Source organism: Netta rufina, assembly GCF_964035555.1.
Source record: "Netta rufina genome assembly, chromosome: 24".
Taxonomy (NCBI): Eukaryota; Metazoa; Chordata; class Aves; order Anseriformes; family Anatidae; genus Netta; species Netta rufina.
The window spans coordinates 1,704,771-1,718,157 of record NC_140148.1 but is presented as its reverse complement, the minus strand read 5'-3'; the positions used below and the strand labels follow the sequence as shown (position 1 = coordinate 1,718,157).

At 64.6% G+C, this 13,387-nt stretch overlaps 2 protein-coding genes across 2 annotated transcripts; one reads left to right on the top strand and one right to left on the bottom strand.

The window, feature by feature from the left end:
* Positions 1-707: 707 nt before the first annotated feature.
* On the top strand, positions 708-3,736 carry DLX3 (distal-less homeobox 3; the record flags this gene model as incomplete). Its single annotated transcript, XM_084301304.1, has 3 exons — positions 708-1,026; positions 1,309-1,499; positions 3,395-3,736. The coding sequence occupies 3 exons, from the start codon at positions 708-710 to the stop codon at positions 3,734-3,736; spliced, it is 852 nt and encodes a 283-aa protein (XP_084157430.1).
* A 6,347-nt stretch (positions 3,737-10,083) lies between these two features.
* On the bottom strand, positions 10,084-12,859 carry DLX4 (distal-less homeobox 4; the record flags this gene model as incomplete). The annotated part of the gene is made up of 3 exons (XM_084301306.1): positions 10,084-10,335; positions 11,208-11,401; positions 12,568-12,859. The coding sequence occupies 3 exons, from the start codon at positions 12,857-12,859 to the stop codon at positions 10,084-10,086; spliced, it is 738 nt and encodes a 245-aa protein (XP_084157432.1).
* Positions 12,860-13,387: the final 528 nt, after the last annotated feature.

The following is a 13,387-nucleotide window of genomic DNA, read 5'->3' as shown; positions in this document are numbered from 1 at the left end:
GGGTCTGGGGGGGCTGTGCCCTGGGGAGGGGGCTGTACTGGGAGCCACTGGGAGGAAGGTGGGAGCTGGGGAGGAGGTCTCACCCTGCAGCCCCCCCCAGCCCCAAACCCGAATCCATCCCACTCCCTAACCCCAAGCCTTCCTACACTGTGCCCCCCCGCTCCCTGTCCAAACCCCCCCCCCCTTAGCTCCAAGCACCCCCAGCACCACGACCCCTTCTCAACCCCCTCCCCAAATCACCTCCCGCTGCCCTGGGGGGGGGGGGTGCCCTGCCTGCCTGCCTCCCCCCCCCCTTTTCCTTTCCTTTCCTCCCCAGCTCCTGCAGCCTGCGATCTTTATTTATCCCTTCTCCCTCTTTCACCCACTCTTTGTTGTTTCTTGAGAGAGGGGGGAGAGAGAGAAAAAAAAAAAGAAAAAAAAAAAAAAAAAGAAAGAGAAGGGAAAAAAAAAAAAAAAACAGGAGGCAGGAGCCTGTTTTGCCTCCCAGGCAATATTTCTGGAGCCAATAGGAATGCGCACCCACCCTGCCCTGCTCCATAATTAAAGGCTTTAAGCAGGCGGCCGGGGCTGGAGGTTTGGGCACAGTCTCTCTCTTGCTCCCTCGCCAGAAGCCGTGCGTTTGGAGCCGGCTCTGGGCACGCCAGGCCCCCTGACGCGCGGGTAGCCGGGGGTCCCCAGCCGGGCTGGCACCCCCCCCTGCTCCAGCGATGAGCGGCTCCTTCGACAAGAAGCTCTCCAGCATCCTCACCGACCTGTCGGGCTCGCTGAGCTGCCATGCCGCCTCCAAGGACTCCCCCACTTTACCCGAGTCCTCCGTCACCGACCTGGGCTACTACACCGGCCAGCACGACTACTACCCGGGCCAGTCCTACAGCCAGCCCGTCGGCCACTACCCCTACCACCAGTTCAACCTCAACGGCATCGGGGCCGCCGGCACCTACTCGCCCAAATCCGACTATTCCTACAGCCCTTCCTACCGCCAGTACGGCCACTTCAGGGACCAGCAGCTCCCAGCCCAGGACGCAGGTAGGATGCCCGGGAAATTGGGGTCGTATCCTATCCCCCCCTTTGCTTGGGAGCTCAGTGAGGTTGTGCCCTCCCCTGAAAAAATTAAAAATTAAGTGTTTTTAACTTGGGGACGGAGCGGTTGTGGGGTTGCCGGTGCGTTGTTTGTTCCCAGCGGAGGACGGGGAGGTTTTGGGTTCATCCCCCTCCGGTGCTGCGGACCTCGGGTTGGGGAGGGGATTTCGGGGGCTGTTTTGGGACCTTTTCTCCAGCCCCGTCCTCACCTCTGTGCTCTGTGCCCAGTGTCGGTGAAGGAGGAGCCGGAGCCCGAGGTGCGGATGGTCAACGGGAAACCCAAGAAGATCCGCAAACCCCGCACCATCTACTCCAGCTACCAGCTGGCGGCTCTGCAACGCCGCTTCCAAAAAGCCCAGTACCTGGCGCTGCCCGAGCGCGCCGAGCTGGCCGCCCAGCTGGGGCTCACCCAGACCCAGGTAAGGGCTGAGACCCCCCCCCCAAAAAAAAAAATCCCAGCCACGGCACAGGGGGAGAGGCGGGAGGGGGAGATGGAGCTGTACCCCCGCTCCTTTTTGCAACCCCCGAGTCGGTGTGGGTTCGGCGCGGCTCCGGATGAAGCCGTCCCTTTGGGATGTGGGGAGGGATGGGGGGGTTTGGGGGACCCCAGGGGTGGTGCTGCCCGTTTGCAGGGTGCTGGGATTCCCTGCAGGGAGCAGATCCGTGGTGCCGAAGGGACGGGGGAGAGGAGGGCAAGAGCGGAGAGAGGGGATGGATCCCGGCCATGCCCCTATCCGAAATTTCGGGGTTTATCTCCGCAGCCAGCCCCAGCTCAGCCCCCACTCTGCCCGGTTACCCAGGAGGGGCCAAATCCTGCCCCGGTCCTTGGAAATGTCCTGGGTCAGCACCCGGCTTCCCAGGATGTGAAATCCCAGGCAGGACGGGGTGCTCGGGATGGGACACTCAGGACGGGGCGCTTGAGCTGGGTGCTGAGCACGGGGTGCTGCGGATGGGGTGCTTAGGACCCCACATCCTGGCTGATTTGCCCCAAATCCAGCCAAATCCAGCCCCTGCTCCTCCTGCCCGGGCTCCCCTTCTGTCTGTCCTCCTGGCACCCCAACTCCCAGCTCCTGTGGGAGACTGGAATTGGGGCCAGGAGCACCCAAAGGTGCCGTCGGGGGGCTGCCAGTTTTGGCTACACCCAACAAGAAGGGACAGGCAAGAGGGGCTCCTCCTTCCCCACGCTGCCTCCCAGCTTTGGGGCCAAACCTTCACTTTTGAGGCTTGTCGGGCGCGGGGACAACCCCAACCCGGTGTCCTTGCTGGCGTGACAGGCTGCCACCGCGGCACGGCCACCCCAAACCTGTGTCCCATCCCGTCCCCGTCCCGGTGCCCTCCCTGCCTGCGGGCCGGCGCCGGCGCCCTTGTGCCGCCCTTGGCGCGGCGCTCCCCGGCGCGGCCTTCCTCCTCCTCCCTTGGGCGATGAAGCAATCGGGGACACTCGGCAAAGGGCTGACGGAGCGCGTCACCCGCTCCCAGAGGGACATCCTGTTTGGGTGACAACCACCGCCTCCCCCCCAACCCCCCACGCCCCTTCCCCGGGGGCCAAGGGCGCCCAGCGCCGCGGCCTCACCCAGCGCCGGGGACGCTCCCGACGCGCGACGTGCCGGGCCGGTGTCCCGTGATGCATGGCGTGACGGGCGGCCCGCGACGCCCACGTCCCGGGTGGCTTGTCACCATGCACCGAGTGCCCGGGGTCCCCACGATACCCACACCGTCGGTGGCTTCCCATGGGGTGTTTGGGGTCCCCACGACACCCGCACCGTCGGTGGCTTCGTCTATGGTGCGTGGTGTGGGGGCTCTCCGTCACACCCGTGTCATCGGGGGCTTCCTATGGTGCACGGTGTGTCTGGGGTCCCCAAATACCCACAGCATAGGTGGCTCCCCATGGGGTGTCTGGGGTCCCTGTGACGCCTATAGGATAAGTGGTTTCCTGTGGGGTGTCTGAGGTCCCTAGAGCACCCATATCACAGGAGGCTTCCCATATTGTGTCTGGGGTCCCTATAGCACCCGTATCACGGGTGCTTCCCATATTGTGTCTGGGGTCCCCGTGACACCCATATCACAGGTGGCTTCCCATGGCGTGTCCGGTGTCCCTATAGCACCCATACCACAGGCGGCTCCCCACGGCACCTGCTGCGTGCCAGCTCCCCACAGCCCCCCTACCACAGGTGGCTTCCCACGATGTGCTGCGTGTCCGGGTTCCCCACAACCCCCCCCAAAAAAAAACCCCACAAAAAAACCAGGGGGGTGCCTTCCCACAACCCCACTGCAAGCCGACGCGGGGCACTCACCCCTTGTCCCTCCCTGCCAGGTGAAGATCTGGTTCCAGAACCGCCGCTCCAAGTTCAAGAAGCTCTACAAGAACGGCGAGGTGCCGCTGGAGCACAGCCCCAACAACAGCGACTCCATGGCCTGCAACTCCCCTCCTTCCCCGGCCGTCTGGGACAGTAACTCGCACGGCAGCGCGCCGGGCCGGACCCCGCTCCCGCAGCCGCTCCCCTACAGCTCTTCGCCCGGCTTCCTGGACGAGCACAACCCCTGGTACCACCCGCAGACCCTCAGCGGACCCCATTTACCCCACCAGCCGCCGCCGGCCGCCACGATGCATCACACCTCCCCGGGGCCTCCCCCCAACCCCGGCGCAGTCTACTAAGGGAACGAGAGACAGTGGCAGGACTCCTTTTCCTTCCTTTTTTTTTCCCCCCCACTTTTTTTTTTTTTCTTCTTCTTTTTTTTTTTTTTTGTTTTAAAGTGTTTCCAGGACACACATGTACACACACCCCTATGTATACACTTATATATCCTATACTCTCATCTCAGGAACAACAGGACCGCAAAGGGTTAAACTCGTTAGCTCCACGCCAAGGGGAGGCGAGGAAAAGGGGGCGAATCCTCCTCGTGTATTTTTCTTTTTCCATCACCCCCCCCAAAAAGCAACGGCCCCCCGGGAGCCGCGTTTTTCCCCACCGGCCGTGGTGCCCCCAACTTGGGGCGAGCCGTTTTGGGGGCGACTGCTCCGTGCCGGGGTCCCCGAGGAGCACCCGGAGCCCTGCTTGGGATGGAAACAACGGGGACCAAAGCCATGGCGAGGAGGAGGAGGAGGAGGAGGAAGCGAGACGGCTGGGGGGTGCCCAAGGAGTTGAGGGCACGGGACGCCTTTTGCCTTCACAGCACCCAAAATCCAGCGCCCAGCGGGGACCGGCACCGGGCTGCGGGACCGTGGGTGTCCCATGGGTGCCACCCGGCACCCCCAGCCCGGATTGGGGCTGTGGAGCCCCGGCAGCTTCATGGGGATCACCCGGGACAATGCTCAGACAACGAGGTGGTTATTTAAAAATTTAAAATAAAAATAAAACATAAAAATGGGGGAGGGAGGGGGGGAATATTTTAATATTTAAACTGTTCAGGAATGGCTTAAGTTATTTTTTAAAGAGAAAATTGTGCTAGTGTCTGTTTTCTAACAGTGCCTCCATCTGTCATTTAAGCTAACGGCGAAGCAGAATGCCTATTTTTTAAATAAGTCGACAACACATTTAAAAAAAACAAAAAAAAAAAAACACACAAAAAAACCTCTTTACTATTTTTTAAGAGAGTGATGCTATTTTTTTAAAAGCAGAAAGTGCAGTTTTAAGAAGTGTTCATATGTGTTGTACAGTCCCGAGGATCTTATTTATGTTGCCTTATATAAATAGGGGTGTATGGGGGAAAAAAAGAGAGTGTACATAAGGTTCGTTTGTATAAAGTTGATCAAAACCAAGTTGTTTCGTTCTGTGGTTTTTTTTTTTTTTTTTTTTTGTCGTTTGTTTGTGTTTTATTTTTTAAGACCAACCCGGCTGGTGACTGCTCCCTCCGAGGACGGGGGCTTCCTCCGAGCCCCCTTTGCTGCTTTCTTAGCAAGCAGAAGCTCATCCGCGAATGTTAATAAAAGTGCTTTGAATTTTAAGGCTGCCCCAGCGCTATTTTCGGGGTTGGTTTGCCAGCGAGCGGGGAGGACCCCGGCCGTGGAGGAGTTTTTTGGGATAGGGAATTTCGCTTTCAGTCCCGCGTCCCGTGTCCTGGGGACAGCTGGGGACGTGGGGTGACAGTGGCAAGGTGACGGGAACGTCCTCTTCTGGCTCCCCCTGACCACCTCTTTGTGGAAAGGGAACTTTTTTTTGGGGAAAAAAAATAATATTAAAAATTGTATTCCTGCTCTGCAGAGCCGCCTCCAAAATGCTGCGGAGCTGTGGCGCTTCCCTTCCACTGCGCTTACTGGGAACCAGTAGGCTCAGAACCGTGCAAACTGGGAGGGCAGCTGGGCTGTCCCAGTGTCCCCTTTGGGGTCACTGTGTGAGCAGGGGCTGGGGGGGACCCCTGCCCGCTGCCGTGCCGCTGTGGGACAGCCGTGCCCGCTGCCGTGCCGGCACCACCAGCCCCTTGAAGCCTCCGTGCGCCCGCCCTGGTCCCCGGTGGCCATGGATGGGGTCCCCCAAAGCCCCCCCTTCATCCCCCTAGGTCTGGTCCTTCTGCACCGTGGGCATGGCCAGGACGCAGCCAGCTTCCAGCGCACCCCCAGCGCTTCCCCACGTCCCCCTTGCAATGACCGAGGACACTCAGGGGCTGTCCCTGCACCTTGCGCCACCGGGGACTTCCCCAAGAGGGCTGCGAGGTCCCCAGCTCGTCCCCGTCACCTCGTCCCCATCACCTCGTCCCCTCTGCCACCCCAGCCGTGGCTGCAGAGGGACCTCGGGTGTCCCCAAACGGGCGTCTGCGTGTCCGGGCTGGCTGCGAAGGGTTAAGGGGAGCTGCCAGCCCCTGGTCCCCGAGCGCTTGGGGTTGGGGTTGGGGTTGGAGGCTGCGTGCAAACCCGACCCACAGCCGGCAGGCGGGCAGACACGCTGGAGACACTGCGTTTTATTAGGGGTAGGCTGCCAGCAAGAGCAAGGAGGCGGCGGGCGGGTTGGGAGAGGAGGAAACCGAGCGGCGTTGCCTGGAGTGAGAAGCATGTCATGAGCTGGCCCCTTTTTTTTTTTTTAATTTAGGGAAAAAAAAAAAAAAAAAAAGAAAAGAAAGAAGATTACATATCCGTGGATTATATAAAGGCTGGGCGCATCTCTGCCCGCGGACAGGCGCTAATCCTGCTCCCCTCCGGCGGCACTGCCTGCAAACCGGGCTCCTCCAGCCAGCCCCGACGGCCCGGGGATGGGCGCCCGGCAGGAATTTGGCTCGCAGAGGCTGTGCTCAAGCAGCCCCTCGTCCCTCCTGCCCTGCCCCGACACCCCAACCGCACAGCAGGTCCTGCATGGGGCTGGGGGTGCCCGTGTTGGGGGTGCTAGGAGCTGGAGCCCCTTTGGAAGCTGCCCGATGGAGCCAGGCACGGCGCCTCCTGGCTGCTTTCCCCCTTTTCCTCCCTGCAGAAAAGGGGGGGGGCACCACCAGCATCACCTGCAGCTCCACCAGCCTTGAGCCCAGAGGTGGCCAAGACCCCCGGATTCTCCCCAAAAGCAGCCTCAGGACCTGGATGTCTCTCTCCAGGGACAAATCCTCTCCTCCTGCCCCTGCGTCCTCCCAAAAGCAGAAGAGCGCAGGCAGGGACCCCATGGCCCCCCTCCCCACTCCTCCCAGCATCCATCACCCACTTTGGGCTCAAAGAACCCCTTTACCCCAGAAACCCCAACGTTTCTTATCCCAGTTCTCCCAGTTCTCCTCCTCCACCACCACAGGGGACGGAGAGCAGCACCGGAGGGTCCCGGGATGGGGATGCTGGGCAACCCCAACAACCCCACCGAGGGCATTTTGCCATCAGCCACGGGCACGACGAAGGCTCCGAGCTGGTTCCCAGCCATGGGGAGGGGGGGGTCCAAAGCTGTCGGGAGCAGGCTCGGGTGCCCGCCGGTGTCCCCGCGCGGCTCTGCCCCGTGCCCGCGCGCACAAGCCCCGGCGCGCAGCCCTCCCAGCGCGGCGCTCGTTTCCTGCCCCGTTGCAACACGCCGCTTCCAGCCGCTTGCGTCACGCCGCTGCCAGCACAAAGAGCGGGGGCAGCCGCCCGCCCACGGCCCGGCCTGGCATCCGCGATGTCTTCATCGCCTCCCCGGCTCTTGGCTAACCCGGCACGCGGCAGATGGAGAGCCGAAGGAGGACACGAGGCAGCCGCGGCATCGCCGCTGGCCGGGGCTCGGCCACCGTCGTTGGATGTGGAAAATAGGATGGAAATGGTCCCGGGTGGCTTCGAGGACATCTCGGTTGCCTTTGTGGCCTGGGTGAAGCACCGGCAGAGCCAGCATCGCCCTGCGTGGGTGGGGTTGGGGACAGAAAGGGGACACGAAGCTGCCCAAACATCCCCCGGCAATCCGAAGGGGGCAGGTTGGACACCCAGCCCGGGCTGGTGGAGGGAAGAGGGAACCAAACAAGCCCAGAGGCATCCCCATTCCCCAGGGCAGGGAATCTGGAGGGGATTTCTCCTCGTCAATGCCTTGATCCCTGCCAGAGCGGGACGTTCTCGGGCTCTTGGCCTTTTCAGAGCCTTCCCAAGCCAAGGATGCTCCTGGCTGATGAGAGGAGCACAGCCCAGCTTTAGCGATGCTGTGCTGGAAACGCTGCCCCTCTCCTGGTGCCCAGCAGCCAGCAGGGCCGTGGTCCTGTCCTAGTGCAGAGAAAAGGGCAGGAAAGCCCCCAGACCCCCCTCCTTGACTTGCAGACCCCATCCCTTTCTCTGCAGGAGCATCCCGAGCAGCACCAGGGCACGACCACCTTTTTGCACGGAAGGGGACATAAAACCACCACCGTTTCCCACCTAACACAAGTCGCCCGCACCCATGGGTGCCCTGAGCAGGCTGCGCCCCCCCCCAGGTGCCAGCGCAGCGGGGAGGGGATGGCTCTGCTCTGAGCGAGGCTCGGTGCAGGGCAGCCGTGAGCAGCGGGCGGGCAGGATCCCGGGAGCCAGAGCCTGCTGCAAGACGGGACCTGCGAGAGAGGCTCTGGCTGCAGGTCCTTGGCAGCACATCCGTCGGGAAAGCTGAGCGGGAGCCGCGGCCGCTGCCGCCCGCGTTCCCCCAGCCCGGGAACGGATATCAAAGAGGGGAAGCGGCAGCGCACGTCGTGGCACGGGGGCAGACCTCTCGGCCGGCCCGTACACGTCCCCGCGGGCAGGATCCTTCCCTTCCCGGGCACAGCAAGGTGCTGAGCTCCCTCCAACCCCACTGCCATCAGTGGGTTCCCCCCCCCACAAGTGCAAACGGATGGTGCTTGGTGACCCGAGCTGCCGGTGCAGCCGGTGCCGTGCTTCAGCCCCTTCCCATAGCCAGAAATAACCCCCAGAGGAAAATCACAGAGCTCCTGCCCGGGGACAATGCCACCCTGCGAGGGGCTGGGACTTCCCCAGTCCATGTATGAGAAATTGTCACCCCCCCGGTGACATTGTCCCCCCGTGCAGGAGGCACCGTGCATGGTCCCAGCCATGGGGGGTCCCAGCTGTGTGCTCCACGTCCCCCCAGTGCCACCCTTGCAGGGTGCTGGTGGCCGTCCCGGGGCACAAATTGGGGACAACTTGCACCCACGCTGGGGTTTGGAGCCCTGAGTCCCCACGGGGTCACCGGCACGTGGCTGCCAGCAGCCCAAATCCCCGGCACAGGAATCGATCCCGGTGCCCGGTGCTGTCCCAGGAGCTTTGGGGCACGCTGTCCCCGCGCTCAGGTCCCATCCCGACCTGCCCATCACTCACAAACCCAGCTCCTCGGGGTGGGAGCCAAGCGTTTTGGAAAAAAATCTGGCCCCAAGCGCTGCTGAATGCGTGGAGCAAACAGAGCCGTGCCTGGAGCTGTGCCGTCCCCAAACCTTGGCACCCCTGAACCGAAATGCTGCAGTGAAGAGGGGATGAAGGGTCGGGTAACACGGTCCTCGAGGCAGGCAGCGATGCTTTCAGCAGGGAAATTAAATTTGGGGCGATCGGGCACCCAGCCCACCTGTGCCACGCAGCAAACCCAGGTAGGGACGCGCCGCAGCCCCAAATCTCTGCTGGGCAGAGCCCCACTGCGGCTCCCGTCCATAAATAACCATAAAACCTTTTTTAGCCAGATCCTGGCCTCTGAAAAGGATAAAGGGAGAGGTGAAAGAAACCTGCAGCTGAAAAAGGTTTCCTCCCCCCCTGCTCCCAAAGTGTCGGGGCCAGGAGGAGCTGGGCAGTAACCCCGGGGTCCCCAACCTGCCCCGCGCCCCCCACCCTCCTTCTCCCACCCCTATTAAAGGGAGACGTCTTCAACAGCTGCAAATTGCCCGTAATTACCCCAAGGAGGCGGCGAGAAGCCCCTCGCTTAGGGGCCCCCAATTACTTTAATTGCGCCTCCAGTTCAGAGGAGCGGGGCTGGAAATAGCGGCGGGTCCCGCGCAGATGTGGAGCTGGGCGGGGGGAGCCCCAGACCCCTCCTTGGGTGCCCCCCACCCCACGGGGCCACTTCACCTGCAGACGGGAGCCTCCGAGGACAGGGATCGAAGTGTGTCCCCCCCCCAAAAAAAAGCAGGGACCCCCCCCAAACGTAGCAGCAGGTACTGAGGAGCAGTCTTTACTTTACAATCGTACAGCCCATTTGTAACGGGGGGCGCATACGGTAACGGACGGTGTTTATAAATAAAGCCAGGCTTTGTGTTTTTTGTTTTTTTTTTGGGGGGGGGGTGTCTGGGGACTCCCCACCCCTCCAGCCCCTCTTGGGGCCACCCCCGGGTGTCCATGACCAGAGGGGACCCGGGGCTGTGGCCAAGTCCTGTCCCGCCGGGCCGGGCGCACGGGGGCTTTGTGCCGGAGCCGTCTCGCTGCAGACCGCGACGGGGCGGGCGGTCCTCAGTTCCCTGCAGTCAGCGGTCACCTTCCTCCTCCTCCTCCTCTTCCTCTTCTTCATCCTCCATTCGCTGGGGTCCCCCAGGGCATCATCGCTGGGCTCCCCGGCCCCTCGGGGGAGGGTGGCGGCACGTCCCCCCTCCCCAATGCTGGCCCTCCTGGAGCCGCTGGGTGCTGGAGCCAGGGCGGCATCACATCATGGGACCCCGGGGCATCGCGTCCTGCGGGTGCGGCTGGTACCAGGCTCCGAAGCTGCTGATGTAGTTGCTGGGGGCTAAGGGGGGGCCCTTGCCCGGCACGGGGATGTCCCAGAGCGGGGGGATGTTGGGGGAGCAGGGGGAGAGCGAGGAGGAGGTGTGGAGGTGCTCCCCATCGGGCACGCTGGAGCCCTGCTTCATGATCTTCTTGTACTTGGAGCGCTTGTTCTGGAACCAGATCTTCACCTGCGGGAGAGAGCGGGGTGAGCAAGGGATGCAGGGAGCACAGCGTCGTCCCCCCATATATTTTGAGGCCCCCTCTACAGCCCTCATCTCCCCCACCTAAGACACCGCCTGCCCTTTCCCAGGGGCACAGCTGGCCCAGCGCGGGGGTCTTATGGGATGAGCCCAACCCTTTACAAGCCACTAGAGAATCCAGGAAGGAGGAGAACGTGGCTCTAAAACCAGGGCAGCCTGGTGATAAACGGAGAGCAACCCGAGAGCCTCCAGCCGTGCACGTCCACCTGTGTCCCCGCGTGTCCCCCCCCCGCCTCGGGCTGTGCCCCCACCAGCCCAACGCGGGTGCTGGGGCTGGGTTGGGGCGCGGCGGCGCGGTGGGGCCCCGCCGCGCGGCAGCTGGGGTGGTGGCCCCGCTCATTCCTCCCCGCGGTCCCCCCCGCGCTGCCGGCAGGTTCCCACTTGCCTCCTCTTCCCCGGCTTTATGAGCTCGCTTCGCCCCTGGCTCCGGGCTGCACCGCTGCCGCCTGCCTGTCTCTCCCCATCGCCTTCAAAAACCCACTCGCCCCGTCCCGCGGCTGCGGGGCCGCCCAGCGCCGGGCACGGCTGGGCCGGCAGCCAGGCTCCGGGGCTGGGAAAGTCCCGGTGCCGCTGGGAGGTGCGAGCAGGGGCGCCCCGGACCCGAGCCGCGGGGCCTGCCGGCGCCGGCTGCCCGCCGCGGCACGGCTCGGCTCGGCACGGCTCCAAGCGCACGGCCTTAATCCGGAGTCACTCCCGGAGCGGAGACGGGGGACGAGCCACGTGCGCCGCGCATCCCCCCCCTCACCGTGCCGTGCCCTGGCCACGCTGGCAGCAGGGTTTTGGGGATGCCACGGCTGTACCTGGGTCTGGGTGAGCCCCAGCTGGGCGGCCAGCTCGGCGCGCTCGGGCAGCGCCAGGTACTGGGTCTGCTGGAAGCGCTGGTTGAGGGCCTGCAGCTGCAGGCTGGAGTAGATGGTGCGGGGCTTGCGGAGCTTCTTCCCCTTGCCGTTGATGCGCAGCTCCCCGTTGGCGATGGCCGGCGGCTTGTCGTGCTCTTGGGGGAGGAGAGGAGCAGAGGGTTACAGCACCGCGGGAGGACAATAAAGCACCCCTCCCGCCCCGACCCCAGGGGGGTGCAGCGGGTCTTGGTTTTTTTTTTGGATGTATTTTTGGGGAGCGGTGGGACCTGCTTCTGCCCTGCTGCTTCGTTTAAGCCCCCACGTAAAGCGAAGGGGAACCAGGAGGCACGGTGATGTCTGCTCAGCACCCCAAAAGCGGGCAGGCTGCAGGGCCATGCACCCACCGGGGGGGCCATCAGGGCCCTGCGAGGTGGTGGGGGGCAGAGGTGATGGGGAGCAGGGGTGATGGGGGGCAGAGGCCGTGCTGTGGCCTTGCTGACCCCCCCCCAGGCAGCTCCTGGCCACAAGGTCTGTGCTGGCCAGCCCTGCTGTGGCTTTGAGCATCCCTGGGGGATTTTGGGGATGTGGGGGCCAAAACATGCCAGGCATGGAGATGGGGGACACTGAGGTGACACCGGGGACACCTGGGCTCAGTGGGACACCGGGCAAGCACAGGGCATCAGGTGTGTCTGCACAGCCCCATACACTGCCCCACTCCCACAGGGGAGGGCTGGGGGGGGGACAGGGCCGGGGTCTTGGGGGCTGAGCCATGCTCACGACCCCCCCGGGGTGAACCCAGGGGCCATTTCTCCCCGGGGTGGCTCAGCGGGCAGCGTCCTGCAGCAGCTTTGGGGGAAACCAGACCAGAGCAGGGCTGAAATGGGGCTGGGGGCTGCAGAGGGGACAAGCTGGAATTGGGGGGGGGGCCACAGGATCGGTGCAGCAGGGGGGGGCTGGAAAGGGACAGCGCAGGACCCGAACAGCGGGGGCTCTGCGCCCACCCCCCGGGGGGGTCCTGCAAGCACCCAGACGGGGCCAGCAGCAGGGGGGGCATCACCCCCAACCCCCTTTGGGTCTCCCTTGGTGGGGGGGCTCCCCTCCCACCTCTCCGAGCCCCCCCCATCCCCTCTTCCCACTGGGTGGCTGCGCGCTCCGGGCGCGCTTCCGACGGCGGCCGCTGCGCTCCCGGCGGCTCCGCGCTGGCTCGGCGGGGCCGGGACCGGGACGGGGACCGGGACCGGGACCGAGAAGGGGATCGGGACAGGGAGGGGGGATGCCAGGAACGGGTGCGTAGCGCCGAGCACCCCCGCGGCCGCCTTACCTGCGTCCTGCAGCCTGGCGCCGTGGGCCAGCCCGGCCGGGGGATGCTGGGCGCCGGCGGGCGGATAGGGCAGGTAGGGACCGCCGTGGGGAGGCGGGGGGGGGCCCCCGGTGTAAGGGTAGGACCCGGGCCGAGCGTAGGAAGCGAAAGGCGACGGGTCGTGCTGGGGGTGGCCGGCGGGGTGGAGGCCGTGCAGCGGGTAGTGCGGCGGCGAGGGGTGGCCGAGCTCCAGGAAAGAAGTTTTAGCAGGGTCGGAACCCAGCAAACTTTCGGCTACGGAGCTCATGGTCATGATGAACCGGAGCCGAGCCGAGCCGGGCCGGCCGGGCCTGGCCGGGCCTGGCCGGGCAACCCCCGGAGCCCGCAGCACCGCTCCGAGCCCCGCGCCCCCCCCCCTCGACGGGCTCCGCGCTGCCGCACCGCGGCCCCGCGCCCGGGGGATCCCCTGCCCGCCCCGCCCCGCCCCGATGAGCCCCGCCTCGTGACGTCACGCCCCCCCCCCCGGGGATGGGGGGCAGCCCCCTGGATGCCCCCTACCCCATCCCCTCGGGGGTACCCCCTCGGAGCCCCCCCCTGAAGCCGGGGTCCCCCCAACACGGCTGCGCGGCACCCAGTGGGGAAGGGGGAGCTGGGGGGGGGGGGGGAGGCACCGTGGTTCCCCCCCCCCAGTGTCCTGGCTGAGACCCCCGGGGGGGTCTTGTCATCAGTCTGCAGCGGGGAGGCACTGATTTTTTGGGGAGCCCCCTCCTTTGAGGGCGCAGGAGGTGGATGGCAGCACCCTGGGGGGGGGGGGGCGCACAGCCCCTTGGTGGGGCAGCGG